Genomic DNA, 27,271 nt, shown 5'->3' with positions numbered 1-27,271 from the left:
TTATATCTGGAGACTCAGAAGTGGGCAGATCCGGTGAGGGCATGTGAGTATTCAATAACTTCATCAAACCACTGGATATAATTGACATCTGTAGGCTACTTTATCTAACAACTGTAGAAAACACATTCTTGTCAAACTCACTTGGAACATTCACCAAGACAGACTGTTTTCCAAGCCACGGAATACACCTTACCAAATTTAAAAGAATAGAAATCACGCAGGGCATGCTCTTAGACAACAATGGAATTAACGACTTATCTAGTTATAGCTACCAGTGACAGAAAAATAGCTGGAAAAATCCCCCATATACCTGGAGATTAAATAAAGCACTTTGAAATAACACTCAGATCCTAGGAGAAATCAAGAAAAAATGTGAAATGTTTATGACTAAATGAAAATGAAAACACAGCTTACGCAACTTCTGGGGCGCAGGGAAAGAAGTGTTTGGAGAGAAATTGCTAACACTGAATACGTGCACACTTTAATGAAGATAAAGTAAAAACATCTAAGCTTCTACTTCAGGAAACTAGAAAAAGAAGAGCAAAGTAAATCCAAATCCAAATGAAGCAGAAAAAAAGAAGAATTAGAGCAGAAATCAATGAACTTGAAAACAGGAAATCAATAGAGAAAATCAACCAAATCAAAAGCTGGGTTCTCTGAAAAGATCAATAAAAATAAACCTCTCTAGCCAGTCTAACTTACAACAACAACAACAACAACAACAACAAACCAAAGAGGTAATTTGTACTAGGAATTTGTATCTCATTCTCAGAAATGGGAGAGTGAATGTCACTACAGATTCCACGGCCACTAAAAGGACAATGAAGGGAATACTCTCAGCAACCCTATGCCCACAAATTTGATAACGTGGATGATACGGACCAATGTCTTGAATTTGCCAAAACAAACACAAGAAGAAATAGATAATCCAAATAGGCCGATATCTATTAAAGAAGTTGAATCAACAATTAACAACCTTCCGAAACAGAAACACCAGACCCAGATGGATTCAGATGGCGAATCCGACCAAATATTTAAGGAAGAAATTATACTAATTTTCTATAATCTCTTTCAGAGGACAGAAGCAGAGGAAACATGTCCTAACACATTCCATGAGGCCAGCATCACCCTAATGCCAAAACTGTGCAAAGACATTACAAGGAAACTACAGAATGGTACCTCTCATGAGTATAAATGCAAAAATCCTCCATATGACACTGTATAAAAAGAATTATATACCATCCCAAGGATGAGTTATTCCAGGTATGTAAATAAATTTCAGTACTCAAAAATCAATTAATGTAATCCATCATACCAACAGACTAAAAAGAAAAATCACAGTATCCTGTCAGTAGATGCAGTAAAAACATTTGACAGAATCCAACAGTCACTCATGAGCTAAGCACGGGGGTTGCAGGGACTGTCTTAACTTGATAAATATCTACAAAAAACCTATAGTCAACATCATACTTAATGGTGGGAAACTCAAAGCTTTCCGACTAAGATCAGGAACAAGGCCAGAATGTTCTCTTTCACTACACCTTTTCAGTACTGTACTAGAAGTCCTTGCTAATGCAATAAGACAAGAAAAAGAAATAAACAATATACTGTTTAAGAAAGAAGGACTAAAACTAAAACTGTCTTTGTTTACACATGGTATGACTGTCAATGTAGAAAGTTTGAAAGAATCAATAAAACCATCTCTGGAACTAATAAATGATTACAGCAAGGTCACAGGATACAAAGTTAACATAGCAAAGGCAATCATTTCCTATATACCAGCAAAGAACAAGTGACATTTGAAATTAAAAACACATTACTGTTTGCATTAGAATCACCTACACAATGAAATACATGTTCATAGGGAGAGGCAAAAGCCCCAGGATAGCCAACACAATATGGAAGGAAAACAAAATTGGAGGACAGATACTACCTGACTTCAGTATTTACTATAAAGCTACAGTAATCAAGAAAATGAGGTAGTGGAGAAAGAATAAACAAACGTATCAACGGAACAGAGAGCCCAAAACAGATCCACATAAATATAGGAAAATCATCTGTGACAGAGGCAAAAGCAATACAGTGGAACAAAGTAGTCTTGTCAACAAAGGGTGTTGGAAAAACTGGACATCCACTTGCAAAAAAAAAAAGAATCTAGACAGAGACCTTAAACTCTTCACCAAAAATTGACTTAAAATGGATCATAGACGTAAGTGTAAAATACAAACCCAAAATACTCTTATACGGATACCAAAGAATAATCTGCTACTATCTTGAAGCTCTCTTCTGCTGGCATTACACTTTGTAAACACTTGGTACTCAGTAAGTGTTGGCATACAGATGGAAAGGCTGATGTCAACCACCGTGCCTGAATGTACTGCGTGCCTAGCCCTTGAGGACTGGCTGATGGGGAGTTCTCCCAGCTTCTGACTCCTGGTTGTGCTGCACAAGCCCCTGGCGGAGCCTCTACCCCATGCGGCATCAGTTGATCTCCTGTCCTCTACGGCAGAGCTTGTTTTTTTTTTTCTTGCTGTACCCTCCCCCCATTCTGCGACTTCCTCCATGCTGTCCGTCTGTCTTTCTGCTGCTGCAAGTGTTTGCTCTGGCCTAGAAACACCGAGTACAGAAAACTATTCAGTTCTAGGCACGTGTACAAATTCTTCACCTTCCCAATAGCCTGGCCAGTTTCTTCTTACCAGGACACAGCGAGTCTCCGTCTCAGAATTTCTTGAGATTGGCGAGCTGAAGGCTCTTGCTCTTCTCTCAATGGCACCGGCCAGCTCTGATGACGTCCTCACGGAAGGGGCAGGCAACCATGGGATTCCAAGGGCTCCAAGGAACAGGAATGGAACAGAAGGAAGAAGGCCTCTTCTGGTGAAGCTCAAAGGCTCCCACCCTGCATACGGGCCCATGTGCCCGCACGTGCCCAGCCTGAGTCAGGACACTAAGCTCACCTTGCCCCATTGGTTTGGGTGTTAGTTCATGGCAGCTCTGATTACAGACAAGATCAAACCATACAGTTTTTGATTCCATGTAATGCTATAGTGAAAATGAGCTTAAAACTGCTTTCTGCTATGGTCATTATGACTCTCTTACCTTCCCTTCTCCATGAAACCTTTCAGGAATCATGGCTGGAGAATCTCACTATACCCCACTGTCCCAAGAAGCTGAAAGGTACGATTCCTGGTTTCTTTCCCCAGCAATGAACCTAGTCCTCCCTGCAGGACTGTTATCCCTGATCCAAGGTTAGAACATCCAGTAGGCCATGGCCTGGTAGGAGACGTTCCCTTACCTAATTGCTACCTATCCAAGAAGGAAGACAGGTGTCTGGTGTAAATTTACCTGGGTGGGGATGAGACAGGACAAGGCAGCCAAACAGGCCCAAAAGGTGGCTGTCCCCTACCCAGGAAGCCTCAGGGAAGTCTCCAGGCCTGGCCAGGGTCTTCCCTCCCCAAACTCAAATCTATTTGCCCCCAGGGTCGGTTGGGCTCTTTTGAGTGGAGAAGACAGAAAAATCACTTAGGCCTCTGTATTAGTCTGTCAGGGTTGCTGCAACAAAGTACCACAGACTTGGTGGCTGAAACAACACAGCACTGTCTCACAGTTCTGGAGGCCAGAAGTCCAAGATCAAGATGTCTGCAAGGTGGGCTCCTTGTGAGGACCATGAGGGAAGGATCTGTTCCAGACCGCTCTTCTTGGCTTGCAGGTGGCCATCTTCTCCCTGTGTCTTCACACAGTCTTCCGCCATGTCTGTATCTCAATTTCTTCTTCTAAAGATCTCAGTCATACAGGATTAAGATCTACCTCTATGGCCTCATTTTGTCTACCTCTTTCAAGACTGTACCTTCAAATGCTGCCACATTCTGGGAATTAGGATTTCAACACAGGAGTTTTTTTTGGGGGGGGGGGGAGGGGGGGCGGGGGACACAATTCAGCCCATGGCAGTACCTAGAGCAAAATTTTATTTTGAGGATGTTCCTGGTCTGGAGCTGAGCTGGGCCAATGTGGATGGCTGTTGCCGTCTCAATCTCTCTCAACCTTCCCATTCCCTCAGATGAAGTCCAACATCCCTTTGTCTCTCTATAGAATCTGCATTGGGCAGAAGTAGGGCAAGTGGCTGTCTTGTTCTTTGTTGCATATCCAGCACCTGGTCTAGGCTTGGCACATTCACACTGTGTGGCTTGACTTTTGACTTCCTTAAAGGTTGTTTTGAAAATTATAAGTTCTTAACATGATAAAGTCCAATCTATCACTTGAAGATTAGTGTTTTTGTCTTGTTTCTTCCAGCTTCATTGAGATATGATTGACAAATAAAAGTTGTATATATTTAGGGTGTACAACATGGTGATTTGATACATGTATACACTGTGAAATGATTACCACAAATTAATTAACACATCCTTCAGCGCAGTAACGTTCGTGTGTATGATAAGAACACTTACGATCTACTCTCTTAGCAAAATTACAAGTATAAAATACAGTATTATTAACTATAATCACCATGCTATACCTTAGATCCCCAGACATTATTCATCTTACAACTGAAAGCATGTACCTTCTGACCAACATCTCTGAAGGTTAGTGCTTTTTGTGTGCCAAGGAATCTCTGCCTACCCAAGGTCATGAAGGCTTTCTCTTGTTTTATTCTAGAGATTTTATAAGTTTAGCTTTTACATTTAAGTCTATCATCCAACTGAAAACTCAGTAACTCAAGAGCTGTTTGTTGAAAAGACTATCTGTTCCTCCATTGAATTATTGACACCTCGGTTGAAAATCAACAGGCTACATAGTATGCCTTCCATAACCTGTTCCCTGTTCCATCAATTTACTTGTCTACCCTAACACCAATATGCACTGTCTTGATTACTAGTACTTTATAGTAAACCTTGAAAGCAGGTAGTGTTAAGTCCTCCATTTGGGCTTTCGCTTTGTCAAAGTTGTCTGGACTCTTCTAGACCTTCTGTATTTCTATCTAAACTTGAGGTGAGCTTGTCAATGTCTACAAAAAAGCCTGATAGGGCTTCAACTGGGATTGCATTTTTGGAGGAGTATTTGCAGAGAATTGGCATCTTAGCAATACTGACTTTTGCAATTCATAATCATGACACATCAGTCTAGCCATATAGTGCTCTTTCTCTCAAAAATGCTCTGCATTTTTAGTATAGAGATTTATATATCATGTTAAATCTATTCAAGTGTTTTTTTAAAACGACATAGCAAGTAAAAGTGTTTTATTAGCTTCAATTTCCAATTGATAGTTATTCGTATATAAAAATAACTGATTTTTTTTTAAATGTTGACCATGTATCCCTGTAAACTTGGTAAATTCACTTATTAAGTCTAGTGGACTTTTTGGAGATTCCTTACGATTTTATTTTTAGTAGATGATGGCATGTGATTTACAAATAAGGACAGATTTATTTTTTCCCTTCAACTCTTACTCCTTTAATTCCTTTTCTCACTGTAATGCACTGGCTAGGACTCCCAGCTCAAAGTAGACTAGAAGTGATCATGGTGGGCATCCTTCATTTGCTTTTAGACTTGAGGAAAAAACACTTATATACCACTATCATCATACTGGGTATAGTGTTTTGAAGATGCTCTTTAAGAAATTAAATAAGATCCCTTATATTCCTCGTTTGCTTAGATATTCCCCCCATTAATAAGGGTTTTGTCAAATGCTTTTTCTACAATCTTTTGAAATGATCATATAGTTTCTTCTTTATTTTGAATATTCCTGTGAATTATATTAGCAAATGCTATTCCTGAGATAAAAGCCACTTGTTATATGTTTTTTGTGTGTGACTGAAATTGTTAGACTTGGTTATAAATTTTACATCTATGTCTATGAAGAATATTGATCTTTAATTTACTATTTCTTTTTTTTCCCCCTTTCTTTCAATGTTTATTTATTTTTGAGAGAGAGAGTGTTAGCAGGGGAGGACAGAGAAAGAGAGACACAAATCTGAAAGAGACTCCAGGCTCTAAGCTGCGCAGAGCCTGACGCAGGGCTCGAACTCAGGAATGCCGAGATCATGACCTCAGCCGAAGTCAGAAGCTTAACCGACTGAGCCACCCAGGCGCCCCTTTGATTTTTCTGTAATGTGCTTGTCAGATGTTGGTATCAGGATTATGCAGGCTTCATAAAATAAGGTGGTTACAATTCCCTTCTTCATAAACATTTTGTATAAGATTGATATTCTTTCTTCCGTAAATGTTTGACAGAATTCACAAGTGAAACCATGAGAGAGCCACAGAGATTGTGGTCCCAAATCTGGATTCCTATTTCCCTCATATCCTTAGTGACCTATGGACCAAGATCAAAACAGAAACAGAAACCACCCTAAAAATGCTTAAAGGCACGAATCTGTAAGTTTAGAGTGATCCATGAAGAATTTAATTGGCTGCTAGAGGAACAGTCAATTATCTTCAGAGAAAGGTAACAGTATCCAGAAAGATAACACAGCATATTATCCACAACGTAGTAAATAAATAAATCTTTTAAAAAAATTGGAAAATGTACTCCATGATCTGGAGAACAAACAGTCAACAAAAAAGGTTCATAGAAAACTCAGATGGTGAAAGTGTGAAGAATTTGTAAATAACTGATATGTCAAAGAATCTTCAGAAAAATATGTATTTGAGTACAAAGGGTGAAGAGATCAGGAATTTTCAGAGACACATAAAAGCTACAAAAATGAACCCAAAAGAAATCTCAGAACTGAAAAGCACACTATATAAGCTAAATAAACTAAAATACACCACTGGATGGAGGTAACAACAGACTGGGAAGAACACTGGAAAGGATCAGTGGAATTAAAGACACAGACCAACCAATTAACCCAAACAGAGGGACAGAGAAGAGAAAGACTGAAACCACAATGCAGAGTTTTAGCAGCCTCTAAGATGGCATTAAGCGATCTCTCGCATGCATAATGGGAGCTGCAGGGGAAAAAAGTGATAAATGGGGCAGAAAAAATATTTGAAGAAATATAACAGTGGAAAGTCGTCTACATGTCACTGAAATCGGCAGCCCACAGTCCCAGATGGCTCAGCGGAAGGACCTCAAGCAGGACCAGGAGCCAGAGGAAATCTTAAGAGCAGCCAGAATAAAAAGACATGTTATATACAGAAGAATAACCATTAAAATGACCACTGACTCCTCATCAGGAAAAAAAAATGAAGGCCAGGAGACAACTGAACATTTTTAAAATGCTAAAAGAAAATCCGTCAACTTAGAATTGTCAGTCCTGCAAAAATCTGAAAAGTAAAGCCAAAATAAAGGTTTTTTTCAAATAAACAAAGGCCGAAACAAACTGCTGTCAACACATACTTTAAGAAATGTTAAAGGAAGTTCTCTAGACTAAAACAAGATGATACCAGATAGAAATCTCGAACTGCTCAAATAAATGCAAAGCACTGGAAACTGTGTGTGTGTGTGTATATATATATATATATATATACGTATATATATATATATGTATATATATATGTACATATATATATATATATGGGAAAATATGACAGATTATTTTTCTTTCTTTTTAACTCTTTAACAACCAATTGACTATTTAATTGAAAATGTTAGCAACCTATCTGGGATACAGAACAAATGTATCAGTATAATACTTAGCAACAGCATAAAAGACAAAAAGGGGTATAAGTGGGTTGTTTTTTAAGGTTTTTACATTATACAGAAATGGAATGATACAAATTCAAAGACCCTGATAAAAATGAAGACTGTAAATTCAAGAGCAACCACTTAAAACATAAAGAGGTGTAACAATAAAAGCCAGTTAGAAGGGGCACCTGGGTGGCTCAGTCAGTTAAGCGTCCGACTTCGGCTCAGGTCATGATCTTGAGGTTCATGGGTTCGAGCCCCACGTCGGGCTCTGTGCTGACGGCTCAGACTGAAGCCTGCTTTGGATTCTGTGTCTCCCCCTCTCCCTGCCCCTCCCATGCTCATGCTCTGTCTCTCTTTGTCCCTCAATAGTAAATAAACGTTACACTCAAGGCAGCTAACTCAAGGCAGGCGAGGAAGGACAAAGAACAAAGTGTTAAAGAGAAAACAAGCAGGGTAATGAGACAACCACACACACAGTAACTTTAAATGCAGACAGACTGAACGGTCCATTGTGAAGTTAGTAATTTCGGGCCTCAACTACTGCTGGGAGCAAGACACACTGTAAATAACGAGACAGGGAGGATGACAGTAGAGGGGCGGAAAAGAATAAAACAGTAAGCATACAGAAGCTGGGGTGGCTCGTAACACAGAAGACCTCAAAGCAAGAAGCATTACAGACAAAAAGAGAACTGATTTCACCCTGATAAGAGGGCAAATCACCAAGAACACACAACAAACATAAATGTGTAAGCACCTAATAAAGTTTATAAACACATGATGTGAAATTGAGAAATATACAGACATTCATAACTTTATGGAGACTGGAAGTTGTATTTCCAGTTAAAAATGGGGGGGGGGCGCCTGGGTGGCGCAGTCGGTTAAGTGTCCGACTTCAGCCAGGTCACGATCTCGCGGTCCGTGAGTTCGAGCCCCGCGTCGGGCTCTGGGCTGACGGCTCGGAGCCTGGAGCCTGTTTCCGATTCTGTGTCTCCCTCTCTTTCTGCTCCTCCCCCGTTCATGCTCTGTCTCTCTGTCCCAAAAATAAATAAAAAACGTTGAAAAAAAAATTTAAAAATGGGGGAAGAAACATTCATAGGTGATAAAAATCTGTAAAACGACTGTATAAACTTTACCAAGAAACCGACAGGACCTGTGTAGACAAACTATAAAATGTGGTCAGTATTAAAGGCTCATGCCAATGTCTTTGAAGACAATATACTTACATTTATAAACACAGCCACAGTCAAAATGCCAACGTGGATATTTTTAACTGACAGCAGGATATTTTTTTCTTTCTGAGTATTTGTAATGAGGGGGATAAAAGTCATGATGTCTATAATTTACATTCAAGTGGCACATTGCAAAAGAAAGGTAAAAATATATGGTAAAATGTCAACAATTTTTGAATGCAGGAAGTGGGTATAAATTGCAGACTTTGAATATAATTTCTACTTCTTTGTAAGTCTGCAAATTTTTTATTATTTTTTTTTAATTTTTTTTTTTCTTTCAACGTTTATTTACTTTTTTTGGGGCAGAGAGAGACAGAGCATGAACGGGGGAGGGGCAGAGAGAGAGGGAGACACAGAATCGGAAACAGGCTCCAGGCTCCAGGCTCTGAGCCATCAGCCCAGAGCCTGACGCGGGGCTCGAACTCCCGGACCGCGAGATCGTGACCTGGCTGAAGTCGGACGCTTAACCGACTGCGCCACCCAGGCGCCCCAAGTCTGCAAATTTTTTAATAAAAATGTTAAAAATGCATTTATTAACTAACAATTTCAACAAAGTTTTTGGAAGGTAAATGGAAGATGAAGATTATCTTACCGGGTATGTATGATAAATTTCAACATAGTTACAGTAATCAAAACAGTATGATCACAGTTGAGGATTAGATAATTAGCATTTAAATGATTTAAGGAATCCAAACAATTATTCAAGTTTATATGAGAACTTCAACCAGTGGAAGAATGAATTAATTCAACGGTATTGATTCAACCCACCAGGAATAAATAAAAGACATAACTTCAGAAGAACTAAGATCTAACTATGAAAGTCAAAATTATAAAAATACATGAATAGAATTTTAAGTACTATTTATATTACTGTGAGGACAGGGGAGGCCATTTTAAGCAAGACAGAAAACCAGATTTGATAAAAACAAACGAAAGATTTGGCCTCATGAAATTAAATTTCTTTATGGTCAGAAGAATTTCCGAATAGAATTTTTGAAAATGACCTAAAGAAAATGTTTGTGACATACAGAAACTTTTAGTATCCTTAATAATATATATAATGCAAACTGATTTATAAAAAAGTAAGCAATTCAACAAAAAATACAAAAGTTCTGAGCACACACATACATAGAAGTAGGAACAATAAATAGTCAACAAAAAATGAAATGATCTTTAATGCAGTGAGCTATCAGAAAATGGCATTATTTAATGAGCAATGGTTTTCACCCATATGTTAGGACGAGTGTGAGTTTCTATAATCCTTTTAGAAAATATATTATGTTCATAAATTTCTAGCACCATGCACTACACAACACATATTTTTAAAGGACCACTAGGTTGGGGCGCCTGGGTGGCTCAGTCGGTTAAGCGGCCAACTTTGGCTCAGGTCATGATCTCGCGGTCTGTGGGTTCGAGCCGCACGTTGGGCTCTGTGCTGACAGCTCAGAGCCTGGAGCCTGTTTTGGATTCTGTGTCTCCCTCTCTCTGACCCTCCCCCGTTCATGCTCTGTCTCTCTCTGTCTCAAAAATAAATAAATGTTAAAAAAAAATTTTTTTTAATAAATAAATAAAGGACCACTAGGTAACACTAAGTAAGCAAGTTTACTGCAGCTTTATTTGTATTGCAAAACTAGAAATGTCTAACCATCAATATAGGGAAAGGTTTAACAAGCCTTTATGTATACTCTATACTACAAGATGTTACATATATTTGTGTGTATATGTATATATACATATGTATATACATATATATACATATATACATATGTATACACACACACACACACACACACACACACGCGCGCGCAAGTGCCTGGGATGATATTATGCCAAATAGACTGTTGGCATGGAACGCAGAAGAACAGAATATTCTTCTTCTAGCAAACCATAAGAGACTCTTAACTATAGAGAACAAACTGAGGGTTGGTGGAAGAATGGGCTAAATGGGTGATGGGCAGGGTCCCCTGGGTGGCTCAGTTGGTTGGGCATCTGACTTCGGCTCAGGTCATGATCTCGCGGTTTCTGAGTTCGAGCTCCGCGTCGGGCTCTGTGCCGACAGCTCGGAGCCCGGAGCCTGCTTTGGATTCTGTGTTTCCCTCTCTCTGCTCCTCCCCCACTCATGCTCTCTCTCGATCACACTATGTTAACTAGAATTTAAATAAAAATTTGAAGAGAAATACAAAGAACATTCTTCTTATATATACTTCTGCCCTTGTTGAATTGTTAGACAAACATGCATTACCTTTCAAATTATTAACTGCCCCCAAATTATTTAATCTTCTACAACTAGACAGTATACACCACTAAGACACACACAATATGCACTAAGCGCAAAATATAATATTTGCAATTAGATTTTTTAATTTTCTATTTTATAATATTATTGTAACCATTTTGCTAAAAATATATACAAGAAACTTGGTATTAATTACACGGTTCTTACTTATAACCTAAAAAAAAAAGATGTACGCTAATGGGTTTGGGTAAGCTGAAGACTACCTTCCTGCAGGGTAGTATTTTCCCCATCTTATCACCGCTATAAGAAAGAACTGTGAACAAACACCTGTTCCTACAAGAGCTGCACACAAAGCCTGTTGCAGGTTCAGAGACACGATCATTGTAGATCACGGGCGTCCCTTGGGCTGCAGGCGGAAGACGTTTGTGCTGGGAAGAACCTTTGTGGCCCTTCATGACACACTGATCCCTTCCATGATGCCGGGAGGGCCCTGACAGTGTGTTCACACTGCCTGAGGGGAAAATAAGATGTCTCTGTTTTCTTGAAACAAGGTTCCCCAGATTGTGTAAGTTTCAGGCTCCACAAAATCCGGATCTGCCTGTCTGAAGGTGGACTGAACCACCCACAACTGTGGCTTACCCAAAGGAATTGACAGCATTATATCCTGTGTATATAATATTCTTGAAAAGGGCAACTTTTATCCGTAGTCATTAGTAGACTTCGTGTTTTGTGTTTGTGGTACCTGAATGGATGGCTTCTAAAACCCTTCAAACAGACTCCTCCAGAAAGAAATGTTCCAATCAGTCCTTAACGCATCACGGAGGAAGAACGAAAGCACCCGGACAAAGAGAATACAGACCCAAGTTCAGCAGGACTAGAAGAGATCGCTAAACGGACGTCCACAAATCTCAGATAAAGACGGCATCACTTAAGATGGCCTTGGTCACACACGGAAACGGCAAAGGGAAAGTCTTAGCGATAAAAGCTGGCGGTCACACCTCCCAAGTGACAAGCAGGAAGGTTAGCCAGCGGACCGAGGTCTAATGTACAGCCGGTGGCCAGCTTCACAGTGAACACACGTCAGGTATTTCTGAATCCACCGGGCAAGAGACACCTTCTCAGAAAAAATAATTTCGCTGGCTGCATTAGAGCATTTTAAGTAATCTAACCCCTCTTGTGACTCCATGTCCGAAATGCGCTTCCGGATTGCCACTCGGCTTCCCAAGTGATCTGACCACACCGAATGCCCATATTCTGATGCCGGTAACTAGAATACACGTTTGTAGATCAGTAAAACGGAATCCGGGTTTTACACGTCAATCACATTGGCTTGGCCAAGATGATCTGGTTTCTGAAAAATGAATCCATTTTCATCTGAGTTTGAATCTGTGAAGCCCAAGACTAAAAACCCTGGACTGAAATAAATTCAAGGAGAGGCCTCTTGGCAAGCACCTGTTCCTGGGTGAGCAGTTGAAATAGCAACTCATATTTTAATTATCCCCACCGTGGACTCAGCAATTGTGTCAGACAAGGAAATATGCAAAGTCAGCATAAAGTGCACGTGACCCAAAAAGAAAACACACAATTTCTTTTACATTTCTGCTTTCAAATACAAACGTATGCTAAACTGCATTTCTGTTTTTAAGGATACGCTCATTCAGGTAATACTTCCTAGGCTTCTAAACTTTGAAAAATTATTTTTACCTATGTGATTGATTATTAAGGTTTAGTGATCCGGTCTGGTACATCTCCTCCAGCTGCTTCCTGTTTCCAAAGTACAAAGCCAGGTCTGTGGCAATGATGGCTTTACGGATGATCTCAAGCACCTGTTCGTATTCACTGGAGCTGAGGGTGGAGAAGATATTGTGCCCTTCCAGCTATGGAAAAAACACAAAGAAACACCACCAATAGGAAGCACAAGCTCTCATCTCACGACACGTCCCCGTCCCGTCACGTGAAACAACACAGTTTGGCCAGTGGCATCTGGCACACAAATGACACGTTTGGGGGAAACAAAAGAACAGTTTGTAATGATGAAGGAAATCAACGTTGCGGTTTCTCTTTAGGCTACAAAGCCCAAGCTACCGCGTAAATGCATCCTTTAACGACTGTAACATCATTCACTACCACAAAATCCCAGGGATTCGCATACATACCTTGGTGTTGGATAGTTCTAGTAAGTAATTCAAGGACTAGAAAATGCATTTAAGTAAAGGACATTTCTTCTTAAACTAATGCAAGCCTTTGGTCATTTTTTATATTATACTGGAAATTAATGGGCTTAAAAAGTCACGTGTATCTTTGTCCACTTCAAGTCTAATGAACAGTAAACATTTTCCATATCCTAAAACAAAATGTCCCACAACCTCAAAATAGTTAAGTTAGGCATATTAAAGTTTCTCTCTACAGGCAACAGCACTTTCACGTAAAGCACATGTCACTGAGGTGCAGACACTGGGGCCCAACCTCTCTTCTGTTCTCATGGGAGGTGGGACGGGTAGACCGTCAGCCTAGACAAGACCAAAACGTGGGTCATTTGGACTGTATTTCGTCAGAAGCTATTCTTTTGCTTATGAAATCTCTTAAAAACTTTTTATAATAACTTCTTCCTCTGAGAATTATAAGCCTTTATTGGTAATTGAGATAAAAATGGGCCAATTTGTTCAAACAAGAAAGACTGAAATAATAAAGACGCATTCAACCGTGGGCTCATCAATTACTGTTCAATTATTCACGATTAGCCAACACAATCTTACTGTAATCGATGGTTAATTGCTTTCACTTGTTTTAAGCTGTCTTTATTGGCTGATACGTTAAAAACTTGAAATTATGGAAGTGTACTTTTTTACAAAGTCAGACATCTCACTAAAACATTGTCACCTTCCCACTATGCTGAAATAAGGCTGTACATGCACACTCGTTTTCTTGTTCTTTTTTTTTTTTTAAGTTTATTGACTTATTTTGATAGGGAGAGAGAAAGAGAGAGACAGAGAGCACGAGCAGGGGAGGGGCAGAGAGAGAAAGGGAGCGAGAGAATCCCAAGCAGGCTCCATGCTGTTGGCGCAGAGCCTGACATGGGGCTCCAACTCACGAACCACGAGATCGTGACCTGAACCGAAATCAGGAGTCAGATCAGCCGACTGAGCTGCCCAGGTGCCCCTGCACCACTTGTTTTCTATCACCAGAATCTTTCTTACCTACTCTTAAGCTTTTATAAATATTTACATTATCCTATGATAAATGCAGCAAATGGAGTTAGTTCTAGTTGGCTATTTTCTTCTTTGAAGACAGACAGTGGGGGAAGGGACAGAGGGAGAGAGACAGAGAGAGAGAGAGAGAGCGCGCATCTCAAGCAGGCTCTGTGCTGACTTGGGGGCTCGATCCCACGACCCTGGGATCATGACCTGAGCCGAAGTCAAGAGTTGGATGCTCTGCCGACTGAGGCACCCAGGCGCCCCAGACTTGGGTATCTTCCAGACAATAACGATAGGAAGGCCTGACGTCTGCGGAACGTTTTAAATTGAGAAGGCGTTTTCATACGTGTGATTTCACTCTCAAGTCATAAAACTGCGCGACTCTTTGACGTCTGGCTGAGCTGAAGTATCTGCTGAAACAGCACAAGCCTCTTCTGTGACCGCAGAGCAACGGCAGAGTTTCACATCAATCGGCTGTGTCGGCGATTTGAGCCGCACGATCTCACCGGCGGCCACCTTGGTGGACACTCAACGGAGCCAAAGGGTGCACGTGACGGCAGACAGGTCCTCGGCACAAGGAAGAGCCACCAGCCCCGTCGGCCACCACGGGGAGGGGACTGGGGCTCTGGGAAGGCGGACGAATTCCGTGAGCTGTTAAGCCCCGTCCCACGTCCACTCGCCGAAATCTCAGGGCAGGAGGCTAAAGAACCCCGCTCTGCCTGCTGCTAGGAAGCCTGCTTTGCTCTCATCTGCCCCTAATTCCAGCGAGGCGGCTGGGCCGTTTCAATACTTTGTCACCCGTGCTCCCCAGCCATTACCACGTATCAGACTGGTGTGGGTCCTTGGAACACGTGCACCGCTGTCTGAGGGGGAATCTCACGTGACACGCATGTAATGCTTCATTCTATCAGCAACGGACCATTACGTGATGACGTCTAAACATATTCTACCACACAGTTGACAAAACGGTGTGGGGTTCCAGAAATCCTCTTAGCCTGGGTTCCAGAAATCCTCTCAGGGACCACAAAGTTGTGAACTCACTGCAAATATATATACATATATGATATATATATATATATATATATATCATATATGATATATATATATATATCACATCCAGCATATGATATATTGTATATTATATATGATATTATATATATCATATCATATGCTGAACATGTCCTTCGTAAGCACAGTATTTCATCGGATTCTCAAAAGTGTAAGTATCCATGATCTGTGGCAGAGGGAGACCCATTTTAAAGGATCTGTATATTTGTTGGCGACTTCAGTTTATTATGTCTTTGACTACTTTTTGATATTAAAGGGAATTCGGTGGAAAAGCTCAGGAGAGGATCTTCACAATGAAAAGTAGTAACGAGGATCTTTTAGTTCCTCCTTCAATATTTTGCAAGAGCAAAGGCAATAAATGAACACCAAACAGTAAGTGGCCCCTTCCCTTCAAGAGGATCCAGTCTATACTCTTCAGCACGTTTTCTTCCAAAGCACAGAAAATAAGGACACACAGTAACCACACGCAGCAGATAAACAGCTTGAACTCTTTTAAGAGCTCTAATTTCCCATCAGTGAGCTCGATGAAACCCCATTAATGCTTTTACGTATCAACTGGTAAGTTTCCCATAATCTCCCAGGTTACAGTGTCAGAGGTTTATTTTATGCGAATTCAAGCCAGTTCGTCCCATTTTGCATCAACCAGGCATAAGACCACCAGCATTTTACACGCAGAAATGACTCGGGTGCGACACCTGGGCGCTGTTGCCTACCGGCCGTGTCGTTCCCACCACGAAATGAACGTACGTGGGCGCTCATCTGGCACGTACTCAGCCCGCAGTGTCTCCCCGGGTGTGAGGGTACTTGCAGCATACTTAGTACCTACTCTAGCCGTGGCCCTAAACGAGGGAAGTGCACCCGTGGAGGAGTTCACAGTACACTGTGGAGCAGGAGAGAGGCAGAGAAGCACGACGGGAGACAGGTGCAGTCAAGGGCTCCGGGGAGAGCGTGGGCGGGGACACGGATTCTGAGGGACCAGGGGTCGCACGTGTGCAGGGAGCAGCGTGCGACCACACGTGTTCGGTGGGAAGCACACAATTTCTGTGCTGCTCAAGCGCATCGTGTCCACAGAGAAACGGTGACAGGGGCCAAGAGTTCCAACAGAGGCCTCATGTCAGAACTGAAATAATCATGGGAAGGTAGTTAGTAGGGTCACGACAGGAGGAGGCCTGTTTGAGGATAATCACTGGCTAAAACACGGGTAGCAGGTAGGGTAGGACGGGAGCAGGTGGGCACACTCACCCGTCTGTCCTCAGCAGGCTTTTACAGATTATTATTAATCATAAATCGTTCTCCCCAAAGCCCTGTGCTGCTTAGCTCTATCAAAGAGATTCGTCAGGGAAGGCCTGGGAGCTCAGCTTTCAATACCCCATGCCCACCAAGCGAGCTCACCCCCCAGCCACGCGGCCCGGGTGCGTGCGAGTCTCACCACAGGAAGCCACAGGCTGAATCATTCGGGGGACGTGAGATGAACAAAGCCCGTGGCGTTGAGCATTCGCGACCGCCACAGCTTGATGCGCATTCTGGTATCTGATCACCTACTGTATCAAACCACGTGCTAGGACTGTAATTAAGAACTCAGGGTTTGGGGTCAAACAATTCTAGTTTTTAATCCTGGTCCGTGACTCACTAGCTGTATGATAACGGACAAGTTACTTAACCTCCTCGATGTAGATTACTCTCATCTGTAAAATGGAAATAAATGGTAATAAAAATCAATGTGCTAATATGTGCACAATTCTGAAGTTTCTGATTTGTTTATGTATACCAAGTATTAAGTAATAACTATCAGAGTATTTATACTGAATGCCTGATGAGTGACTGAATGATTACTCTGATGATGGTGGTGACGAAAAGGACCAAATCTCCAGGATGACTTCTGCAGTCAGCGCAGAGGGGGGAGAAAGGACACTCGGCAAATACACCCCTACGCCCACAGCTCAGTTTGGTAGCCAAAGATCACTTCTATCCATTCAGAAGGCATCCGCAGAAAAGGACAGATTTAAGCTGGCCTCTGTACCATTATATACCAAATTATTTATCTTCTGTCGGGCCATGTTGACAGGGGAAGGATAGTTCCAGATCCACAGTCATTGGGTATCTGTGGAGATCAGGACAGGGGCAGGCAAAACCTTCCATAATCTTTTCTACAGATACACAGAGGTATCACGGACATCCATGCAATCTAACAATGCATTACTGTCTCATAGGTTAGTGACTGGAACCTGGAATTTTTACTGTTCCTCTTGGATATCACCTTAAATCGGTCAAGTCTGGAGCGGTCTTGACAAAACAGAAAACTGGCCGGCCCTGGTGACGGGACGTTGGGGGCGAGGGGAACAGTGACTCCAAGGTCATCCCCCTGTGGCGGCTGGGTGGTGGAGGCCGCCCCCATTTTGGTCACATCGGACGCTGAGTTGAGGTGTCTGGAGAGAGAAGTCTCCCTGCGCCCTGGTCTGAGACGCTGGTGTGACAGCCACAGCCTATCGGTGACCACGAGGACCCCAGAGAGAAGGCGGGGGGCGCAGGGAGAATGGCAGTGTGAGGGCAGAGCTCTGGATGCAGACCTCCCTCAGTCCACACCGAGAGCTCCGGGGGGGGGAGGGGAGGGGACAACTTGTCTTCGTTCTTACTACAACCCCTGGGCCTAAAATGGGTGTTGGCGGCTGGGAGGAGCTCAATGAATATGTTTGCTAGCAAAATGGAATTCAAGGGGGCAGTTAGATGGGTCTGAGGAGAACTACTCAGAGAAGTATCCTAAGCATAAAATGTCAAATCAGCAGAGAGTACGGTAATTTCCAGAAAAGGAAGGAAGCCTTTCCTGAACAGAGATAGGCCCATCTGTTTATGACCCTGATACGCCTTTCCCTGTCACAACCCCCACGGGAGGTTTTAGGTCACGTCAGGGTATGGATTCGGTGATGCTGTCTGAGTCTAGGTCAAGTAGCAAGAACACCTTAAAGGCGGCAAGTTGAGAAGAATGCACACAAAAGAACAACTAAAAGGACTTCCGTGCACTTAAACCTGGACCTGCCCAACCCTCCAGGTGTACGTCCAGTATGTCGGGGTTTGAGAACATGACGATCCGTGTGAAGAAATACAACACGCGAAACACACTTTGCCTTAGAGGAGCACCTACTTCAAACTCGACCGTGGCCGCAAAACAGATACGTATTCAAAACCTTCACCGAGGGTTCATGGTCAGAGCGCCCCACAATTACCTACTGAGGATATACACACGAGGTTCTGCGGGGACGTACAGCTGCAGCTGTTGAAGGAGGCCCAACCGAAACCCCGCGTTTACTCGGAACCACTAGAACCTCCCGGAGGGGACCGCGGAGGCCGCGGGCGGGCAGGCGGCGTGAGGTCTCACCTGCAGGATGGACACCGTCTGGGAGAAGTGGTGCTGTTCCATGGTGGACGTAGAGTAGAGGGCGGCCAGGGGGTGATCAAATTTCTGCAGGTAGCTGTTACTGAAGCCCCTGTGGTCCAGGTCGTGACACAGACACGCAATTAGCAGCCCTTTGCGCTTAAAAAAAAAAAAAAAAAATCCAGTGCACAGATGTTCAGAACAAAGAAGCGGATAGGAGAAGATTTACAGCTTATCATTCCTATCGTGGGGACAGAGTCCTGCCATTGGAACAGCCAACATCCTTAGGAATCTCTGAAGTTCCACATGATCTGTCTTCTTTCTTAACCTCTTTCGTTGTTTTTCTGCTTTTTTTTTTTTAATTTTTTTTTTTCAACGTTTATTTCTTTTTGGGACAGAGAGAGACAGAGCATGAACGGGCGAGGGGCAGAGAGAGAGGGAGACACAGAATCGGAAACAGGCTCCAGGCTCCGAGCCGTCAGCCCAGAGCCCGACGCGGGGCTCGAACTCACGGACCGCGAGATTGTGACCTGGCTGAAGCCGGACGCTTAACCGACTGCGCCACCCAGGCGCCCCGTTTTTCTGCTTTTAAAATAGACAACTGAATCATTCTTGAGTGTTCCTGCCCAACTCCGGGGAAAAGTTCATGGTGGTTATCAAATTAAAGCAAACGTTCCCAAGAATTACAGGGCAAGGAACTCTGTAGGAGGGGACCGTTTCAGCATTTCATTCAAAACCCGTTCCGGGTTAAACTCCAACAATATTATTGTTCTTACAAACAAACAAGGAAGAAGAGAAGTAAATCCTACGGCAGGTGAAAAAATGGCCAGCTGTACGGTGAGAGAGAGAGACCACAGAGCGGGTGCAAGGGGGTGAAGGGTTAATACAGCAAGGCAGGCCACAGAAAGTCCACGCGAGCAGACCTTTGCGGGAGCGAGGGAGCAGCAGGGGGTCCTGGGAGGAGAGCGCAGGGGTGGGTGCAGGGGGCAGGTGGGTCTGTCCCGACAGTCAGAGGGTCAGGAGGGAAGCAGGGCTGCAGGGAGGGGACAGAGAATCCTGGCAGAGAAGGGAGGCGGACCATCTTCTGCGGGAACCGGGGAAGGAAGACAGGGTTTCTGGCAGAGCAGTGGGCGTCGTGCGGCCAAGGGGAGACAGCGACCGAAAGGGGCGAAACGCTGGGCGCTGACCCTCCGTTGGCACGGTGCAGGGCGCTGGTGACCTGGGCTGGAGCGTGTTCGGGGAGGTGGGCCGGAGGATCGGGGAGAGCACTGGAGCCAGCCGCTGCGGCAGCTGTTCTGCGGGTTTGGGGAAACGGGGAGCTAAGAACTCAGGGGGGAGCCGAGAGGAACGGCAGGCGGAGGGTGCGTTACGACGGAGGTGACAACACGGTGCTCCCACACGTGGACCAGACAGTCCAGCAGAGACCGCACGGATGGAGGAGAGGGAGGGAAGAACCACCAGGGCAGGGACGAGGTCAAGCGGCAAGGCCAGCTCTGGACAGGAGCCTGGCGGGTGTTCCGGTGAGTGGGTGGTCACAGCCCACACAAGGCAGATGCTGGCAGGGAGGAGGGGGTCTGCAGAAACCCCACGAGGTTAGCTGTCTGTGTCCGCCCTGCCCCTTTCGTAGCCTCCCTGGGCACAACGGTTTCTCCTACAACCTAACGAGCGGGGGGGGGGGGCCTCCCAGACGCCCCTCCACTGCCACAGGCTCGCTGGCCATAGGATAACTGAATTACTTATGTTCTGAGCAGCACTTGGGTTTGGGGTCTTTCCCATATTTTGTGCTGCTGTGTTACCCAGGGTGAATCTGGTAAGAGATTCCAAGGTTTTAAAATCTTGCACGATACACAAATAGAGAAAAACTCCTATGTACCTCTTCTCAATTTTTTTTAATGTATTTTAGTTTTGTTGACGTAATATTCAATAGTTTTACTGAACGTATGCCAGAATTAAGCATGTGAAAATAATTCACGAGGCGAGGAGTTACTTTTGTTAATATGCTACTTTAACAAGATCAAATGATCATTTCTAACAGCTCTTTTAGAGATTAAATACCCTTTTTTAAAAAACATATTTAAAATGTTTACACATATTATTTTGGGATCATTTTCAGGCAAAAGGACCTGAGGTTTTGTGAAAACATAATGATGTAATTCTAAAAACAAACTAAGAGCTTAAACAAGAGTTCATTTGTGGCCACTACATTTTCTCACTTATCTTAAACTTTGCCATTTTTTTCAATGTACATTTCAACGCAACCTGAAAGATGGTTTCTACGGTTGTCAAAATCACAGACTATCCTCTGGCGAAGAAGACAATGAAACTGCTTTCTCTTTTTTTTTAATGTTTGTTTGTTTGTTTATTTAGAGAGACAGAGAACGCATGAGTGGGAAGAGGTGCAGAGAGAGAGGAGAGAGAATCCCAAGCAGGTGCCATGCTGTCAGCACAGAGCCTAACGAGGGGCTCGATCCCACAACCATGAGATCGTTTCCTGAGCAGAAATCAAGAGTCGGATGCTTAACCCACTGAGCCACCCAGGCATTCCTGAAATTGCTTTCTTAGAAGGAACTGAATGGAAAAAATGCTGCATGTCTCAAAAATATGGGGTTTCATGGAGTGGAAAATCAGCATAATTTATATGAAGAAAGAATAAATTTCATTTTCTTGGTAATAAATAAGTTGTTAGGCTAACCAAGATCTACCAAGAGATTAGCAATAAAAAAGCAAAAATGTCAACACTTTTTCTAAAATGCACTTTCCGAGTCTCCTGCCCAGACTGTGACTCTGGGGTGACGGGACGGGACGAGCACAGGATGGCCCTCAGGAGTGCCGGGCTCTAGTGTGAACGTGCCCGTGAGAGAAGCGCTGTGTCTTCGTCACCGAGCTGACAGCCTCCTGTCGGCATGGCCAACACGTTCTCTGAAGCGGGGGAGGAGGAGGGCTAGGGAGGAGGGGAGGGGGATTCGAGTCGGGCTTTCTTGCGGGCACCTCCAGGACCACATGGGGAAAGGACATGCTTGGCGGTCAGCTCGGCTGGGCCCGAGGTGCTCCCATCACGGAGGGGTGGGTGGGGCGGACGACGCAGGGGCCGGCCAGCGGTGCAGGAAAGGACCAGGCGGCCCCAAATCTCTTAGTCTGTCCCCGGCTCTGGGTGTGTAAAGTCAGGTGGGTCCGTGAAGCATCACAGAGCCCGGCTCCTCACGAGGCAGGAGATCATTTACGTCCTCACTGCTCTTCATGTTGTGGCTTCTCAAATCAGTAGGATTTGCCTACACTACCCAGGACACAAGGGCAGTGAGAAAAATCTACTTGGTTTGTGTAACAAAGCTTCCAGAAGACTGAAGCTTTAACAGGGAAAAAAAACCTACAAAACTAGTGTTTCCTCGGCGGGGGGGGGGCGTGGGAATGTTTTGGTGAAGCTGGAATTTCTGTATCTACCTTTGTGATAGAAAATAATATGAAAAACACACGGGCACAGCCACTTTAAAAGCGTGCTCCTACGAAATTACCGAACCGTCCTGGGGGAACAGGTCACGGAGCCACATCCGGAAGGTGTGGCTCCAGACATACAGCGTCTGAATCCAGTCGTGTTATTTGAAATGGAGGGAAAAAAAAAAAAAAAAAAAAAAGCGTGTGGACGCCCACCTCCAGGTCGGTGAAAAGCCCATGGTTGTTCTGGAGTATGGCATACATGCAGTGCGCCACGGTGACCGCGTGTTTCCAGTTGTGGTAAGGAACCCTCCGGTAGTTCTTCTTCACGGACATGATGAAACGACACAACTTTTCGAGCTCGAAGCTGTGCGGAGAAGAGGAGAAACCGTTAAGACAGAAACCGGTAAAGAGCCGATACGTTCTCGCTAGAGCTCTGGTTTAAACACGTACGTCTGGGGGCGCCTGGGAGGCTCAGTCAGTTAAGCATCCCACTTTTGGGTTCAGCTCAGGTCTCGAGCTCACCGTTCGTGGGATCGAGCCCCGTGTCAGGCTCTGTGCCGACAGCGCGGGGCCTGCTTGGGATTCTGTCTGTCTGTCTGTCTGTCTGTCTCTCTCTCTCCCCCCCTCTCTTTGCCCCTCCTCCGCTCAGGTGCACCCGTACCTTCTGTGTCTCGAAATAATAAACGTTAAAAAAAAGAAACACATCCATCTGTACCCGTATACACTTGCAACTATGAAAATGTGCACAGTGACTGGGTCCAGGAGCGCCAAAGCCTCTCTCATCACTTCCCTTCTGTTTCTCTGGCTGGTTAAGAGAGGAGGACTTTTCCAGAGCTTCTGATCTGATACACTCGCTGGCCCACCAGGGGGCCAGTACCAGAAGGGGCGCGTAGGAGCGTGTCGCTAACTCACTTCACCCTCACGTCCCCGCACCGTGCTCGACAGACAGCAACGTACCATCACCCTGCTTAAGGGCATTATGAGCTAATATTTTCCAAAAAAGCATATTCAGATTCCCAAACTTCAAATATAGCATAGGAATTTCCTAGATGAGTGATTATCCTCTCGAAGTATTGTGGTGCACTCAAATTATTAAGTGGCAAACGGCCACGCCAAAACCCTGACACCGTACATAGAACGATATGACGCGTTTTAAACGTTTTTTTAATGTCTGTTTATTTTTGAGAGACAGAGAACGCACGTGCCAGAGTTGGGGGGGAGGTGGGGAGAGAAAGGGGGGGGACCGAGGATCCAAAGCAGGCTCTGCGCTGACGGCAGAGAGCCTGACAAGGGGCTCGAACTCACAAACCGTAAGATCATGACCCGAGCCAAAGTTGGATGCTTAACTGACTGAGCCACCCGGGCGCCCAATGATACGTTTTTATCATGCAACATTGTTATTATATTTTATTTTCATATTTCATGTATTTCTACTTATTTAAGTCCCTACCAACTCTCTCAAGGAATTTATGGCAGCTTAAAATAAAAGCACATCTGGGCGCCTGGGTGGGGCAGTCGGTGAAGCGTCCGACTTCAGCCAGGTCACAATCTCGCGGTCTGTGAGTTCGAGCCCCGCGTCAGACTCTGGGCTGATGGCTCAGAGCCTGGAGCCTGTTTCCAATTCTGTGTCTCCCTCTCTCTCTGCCCCTCCCCCGTTCATGCTCTGTCTCTCTCTGTCCCAAAAATAAATTAAAAAAACGTTGAAAAAAAAATAAATAAAATAAAAGCACATCAATATAGAACAAGGCTCTTTGAAATACCAGGAAGATGACAGTCCATAGAACTTCTAAAAATATATAACCTTTACTCTTCTCCACTGAAGATTTGTTTGAAATTTTTTAAAAAAGTTTTATTTATTTTTGACAGAGAGAGAGAGAGAGTGAGTATGAGCATGAGCAGGGGAGGGGCAGAGAGAGAGGGAGACACAGAATCCGAAGCAGGCTCCAGGCTCCGAGCTGTCGGCACAGAGCCCGACGGGGGGCTCGAACTCACAGAGCACGAGATCATGACCTGAGCCAAAGTAGGACGCTCAACTAACTGAGCCACCCAGGTGCCCCTCCACTGAAGATTTTCAAATGTCCTTGAAGAATAAGGTAGGCCATTTTTAAGAGTTCCAACGGGTCAAACTCTCAACTGATATCTAAGAAATAAGTGTTGTTAATTACCCTGTGTGCATTCTTTCAAAAGAGCAACTTATAAAAGTCACCAATAAAAGTAGGAGAAGGCAGAGAATTCAATGGCAAAGGAGTGACAATTTAGCTTCAGAGAAACTAAGGGCCTCCATAAGCCACTTTATGATTAAATGAGTGAAAAAGAGAAAAAGAAAATTAGTCCTTGCATTTTTTTTAATTACTTGCATTTTAAGTATGTGTTTAAGTTGCAAAAAGTTAAATGGAAAGTCATGAAGGGTCTCTGGGACAGGCCCCAAGAGGGGGAAAGACCCACAGGGAAAGGGAACCACGGTGAAATCACTAATAAAGCACTTGGCACTGAATTAGGAGACCTGTGTCCTTCACACCTGTTCGAACAGATACAGCATGTAGGTTGAAAGCTGACGCTAAATTTAATGCACACTTTCCAAAGACACACTTGAAAATAGTATGTAGTGATGTGGAGAAATAACCCCTACCTCTTCCCATTACACGGCCTAAGGTAATTTTCACCTGTATCTTTATCATCACCTAGTAGAGACAGGGTCGTTAGCCAAGGGACAGCCACCCTGGCAAAGAGCTCAGGGGTAGCCCTAAGGGAAATCCAAATCTGAAAATCAACTTGTCCAGTAATCTCAGCCTTTTTTAATTTAAATATTAAAAAAAGTTATTTATATAAGGCATCTTTTCAAATAGTTTTCGACCAAGGAAGTGGCCAGGCATGTAGGCAGGGGGAGGAAGAGGTCATATCACTCAAGAGGTTAAGAAGGCAGTTTCTGGGTCATTCATACCAGGATGTCCCACAGGACCGATGGACCATGTAGACAAAAATCCCAGGCCACATGTTTTCAAAAGGACCAATGTCAAAGTGGAATCTGAAACGAAAGAACACAAGGCTGATTAGTAAATATAATTAGGGTAAACATAAACACAAACAAAGTAATTTAATTTTGTGTCTTTTAAGAAACTAAAAAACCACTGAGAGTCTAGCCATCTCTCTTCCTGCGTTCTTAGTCACATCTTTGTTGTATTAAATGTTTCCAGGAGGAAATTCCACACATTCCCTCAGGAACTTAGCCCAATATTTAAGCCATTGCTTAATCTTCTATGAAACAATCTCTAAAAAATGATGTTGCGGTCGTTATCAGAGCAATGAGAGGATACAAAATAACTTTGCTGTGAATCCTACATGTGTTTTACACAACTTACAGACAAGGGGGGAAAGCGATTTTTTTTAGAGTGGAAAATCATTCTATCTCCCATCTAAATCCAGAGAGACACTTCATAAATACAAACATCTGAAGTTATTACCTATTTTCCGTTTGCTAATTTAACTACTAAGATTTAACCCGCACAGACACGGCGGTAAACTATTTAAAAGAAACCATCCTCCTCCAGTTACACTTCTGACGCCACACGTGTGAGTTTTCCACACCCAGCAATTCTCCAACCCTCTGCAGACACCAACCGATGATGCCCTCTAACGCGGTGTACTTCCGACCCCACCGCAGCTAGCGTAGCCTGCGTGGGTCACGGGCTCGGTCCCGCAATACTGCCCCCGACTGCAGGTGCCAATCGTGAGGCCGTCCACCCCTCTGACCATCAGCTATAAAGCTGAGGTTCCCACAACCCCCACCTCGGGTGTTGCAAGGCAGAACGGCTCACAGAAGTCAGGGGAGCACCTCATTTAATACTACCAGTTTATTATTAGGGATGCAAGTCAGGAACAGGCAAACGAAGAGATTCATGGGCCACGGCACGGGGGAAGGGGTGGGCTCTCAGGCCTCGGCAGGGGCACCACCCTCCTGGCACCTAGCGTGTGTGCCGACCGGAAAGCCCTCCGAACCCCTTGTTGAGGGTTTCTGGAGGTCCCATTCCACGGGCACATTTGCTTAAATCGTTGGTCGCTGGTGACTGACTCAATCCCCAGCCCCTGTCCCTTCCCAGGAGGTCTGAGGGTGGCGCTGAAAACTACAACCCCCTAACCACGCGGTTGGCTCCTTGGACAACCGGCCCCCACCCTCCTAGAGTCCTTCAATAGCAGAAACTCAAGTGTGGTTGAACAAGGTTCATTCTGAACAAGAAAAGACACTTCTCTCCCTCTGGTCATTCGGGAAACTCAAGGGGTTTAGGAGCTCTGAGCCAGGACCCGGCTCCAAAGACCAAATATACAGATTTCTTATTCTATCACAATGTGTATTGTACACAAACCATCAGAGGGTAAGTTGAGGCAAATAAGAAATCGTTAAGAGCTCTTTTGAGCAAAAATCTATTCCAACAGGGCAGTGGGAAGCCTGTAGGGACAGGAGCCAGCAGAGACCCCGGTGCAGAAGAGCTGCAAGAGCCAAGCAAGGCAGTTGCTGCCGACTGTGGCTTCAGGCCCAGTTGGCTGTCCGTGCCTGGCCGTCCTCGGGGTTTCCATCACGTAGCCTTGAGGCCCTTTGGGTTTAGATTTTGGTTTGCTTACGCCAGCTGCTCCAGCATTAGAGTCACCTCAGTCTGATGGCCTTCTTGTTTAATGAACAGTTCCGATGATAGGGCAAGTATCAGCTCTGGGTTACTTCTGAAGATCTCTGGTATGTAGTTGAGTGCTGGCTTGCACTTAAAGTTTTAATTTTTAACGTTTATTTATTTTTGAGAGAGAGAGAGAGTGAGAGCAGAAGAGGGGCAGAGAGAGAGAGAGAGAGAGGGAGATTGCTGGCTTGCACTTAGAATGAACATACATATCATCAGAGGTCCTACCACCAGGAACTCACATATATTAACACAGGATAAGAAAAGAAAATGTGAAAGGTGAACTCATTCTTACTAAATCCTAAAATTTAGTTTTTAAATTTAAAATTGCACGGTAACAGAAACTTTTAGATCCCTGATCTTCAACGCCACTTTGAACATCAGGTACTATCTGGTGTGAAGTAGGCGGAAGACTAACGAGAAAAAGCTAACATCTCAGTTAACCCATTTCAAA

At 44.0% G+C, this 27,271-nt stretch overlaps 1 protein-coding gene across 1 annotated transcript in view; it reads right to left on the bottom strand.

Moving 5' to 3' along the window:
* The window catches only part of PDE10A (phosphodiesterase 10A), a 49,875-nt gene that overhangs the window by 21,849 nt on the left and 755 nt on the right, over positions 1-27,271 (bottom strand). Inside the window, exons 2-5 of the mRNA XM_040448699.1 lie at positions 25,095-25,178; positions 22,367-22,517; positions 18,725-18,880; positions 12,794-12,966 (exon numbers count right to left, since the gene is read on the bottom strand). Coding sequence (XP_040304633.1) covers positions 12,794-12,966; positions 18,725-18,880; positions 22,367-22,517; positions 25,095-25,178 — 564 coding nt within the window. The remainder of the gene's footprint in view (positions 1-12,793; positions 12,967-18,724; positions 18,881-22,366; positions 22,518-25,094; positions 25,179-27,271) is intronic.

The sequence above is a fragment of the Herpailurus yagouaroundi genome, unplaced genomic scaffold (genome assembly GCF_014898765.1).
Source record: "Herpailurus yagouaroundi ecotype Mexico unplaced genomic scaffold, PumYag 198, whole genome shotgun sequence".
Lineage (NCBI taxonomy): Eukaryota > Metazoa > Chordata > Mammalia > Carnivora > Felidae > Herpailurus > Herpailurus yagouaroundi.
The sequence above is the reverse complement of the archived record's forward strand: the minus strand, read 5'-3'. Positions and strand labels throughout refer to the sequence as shown.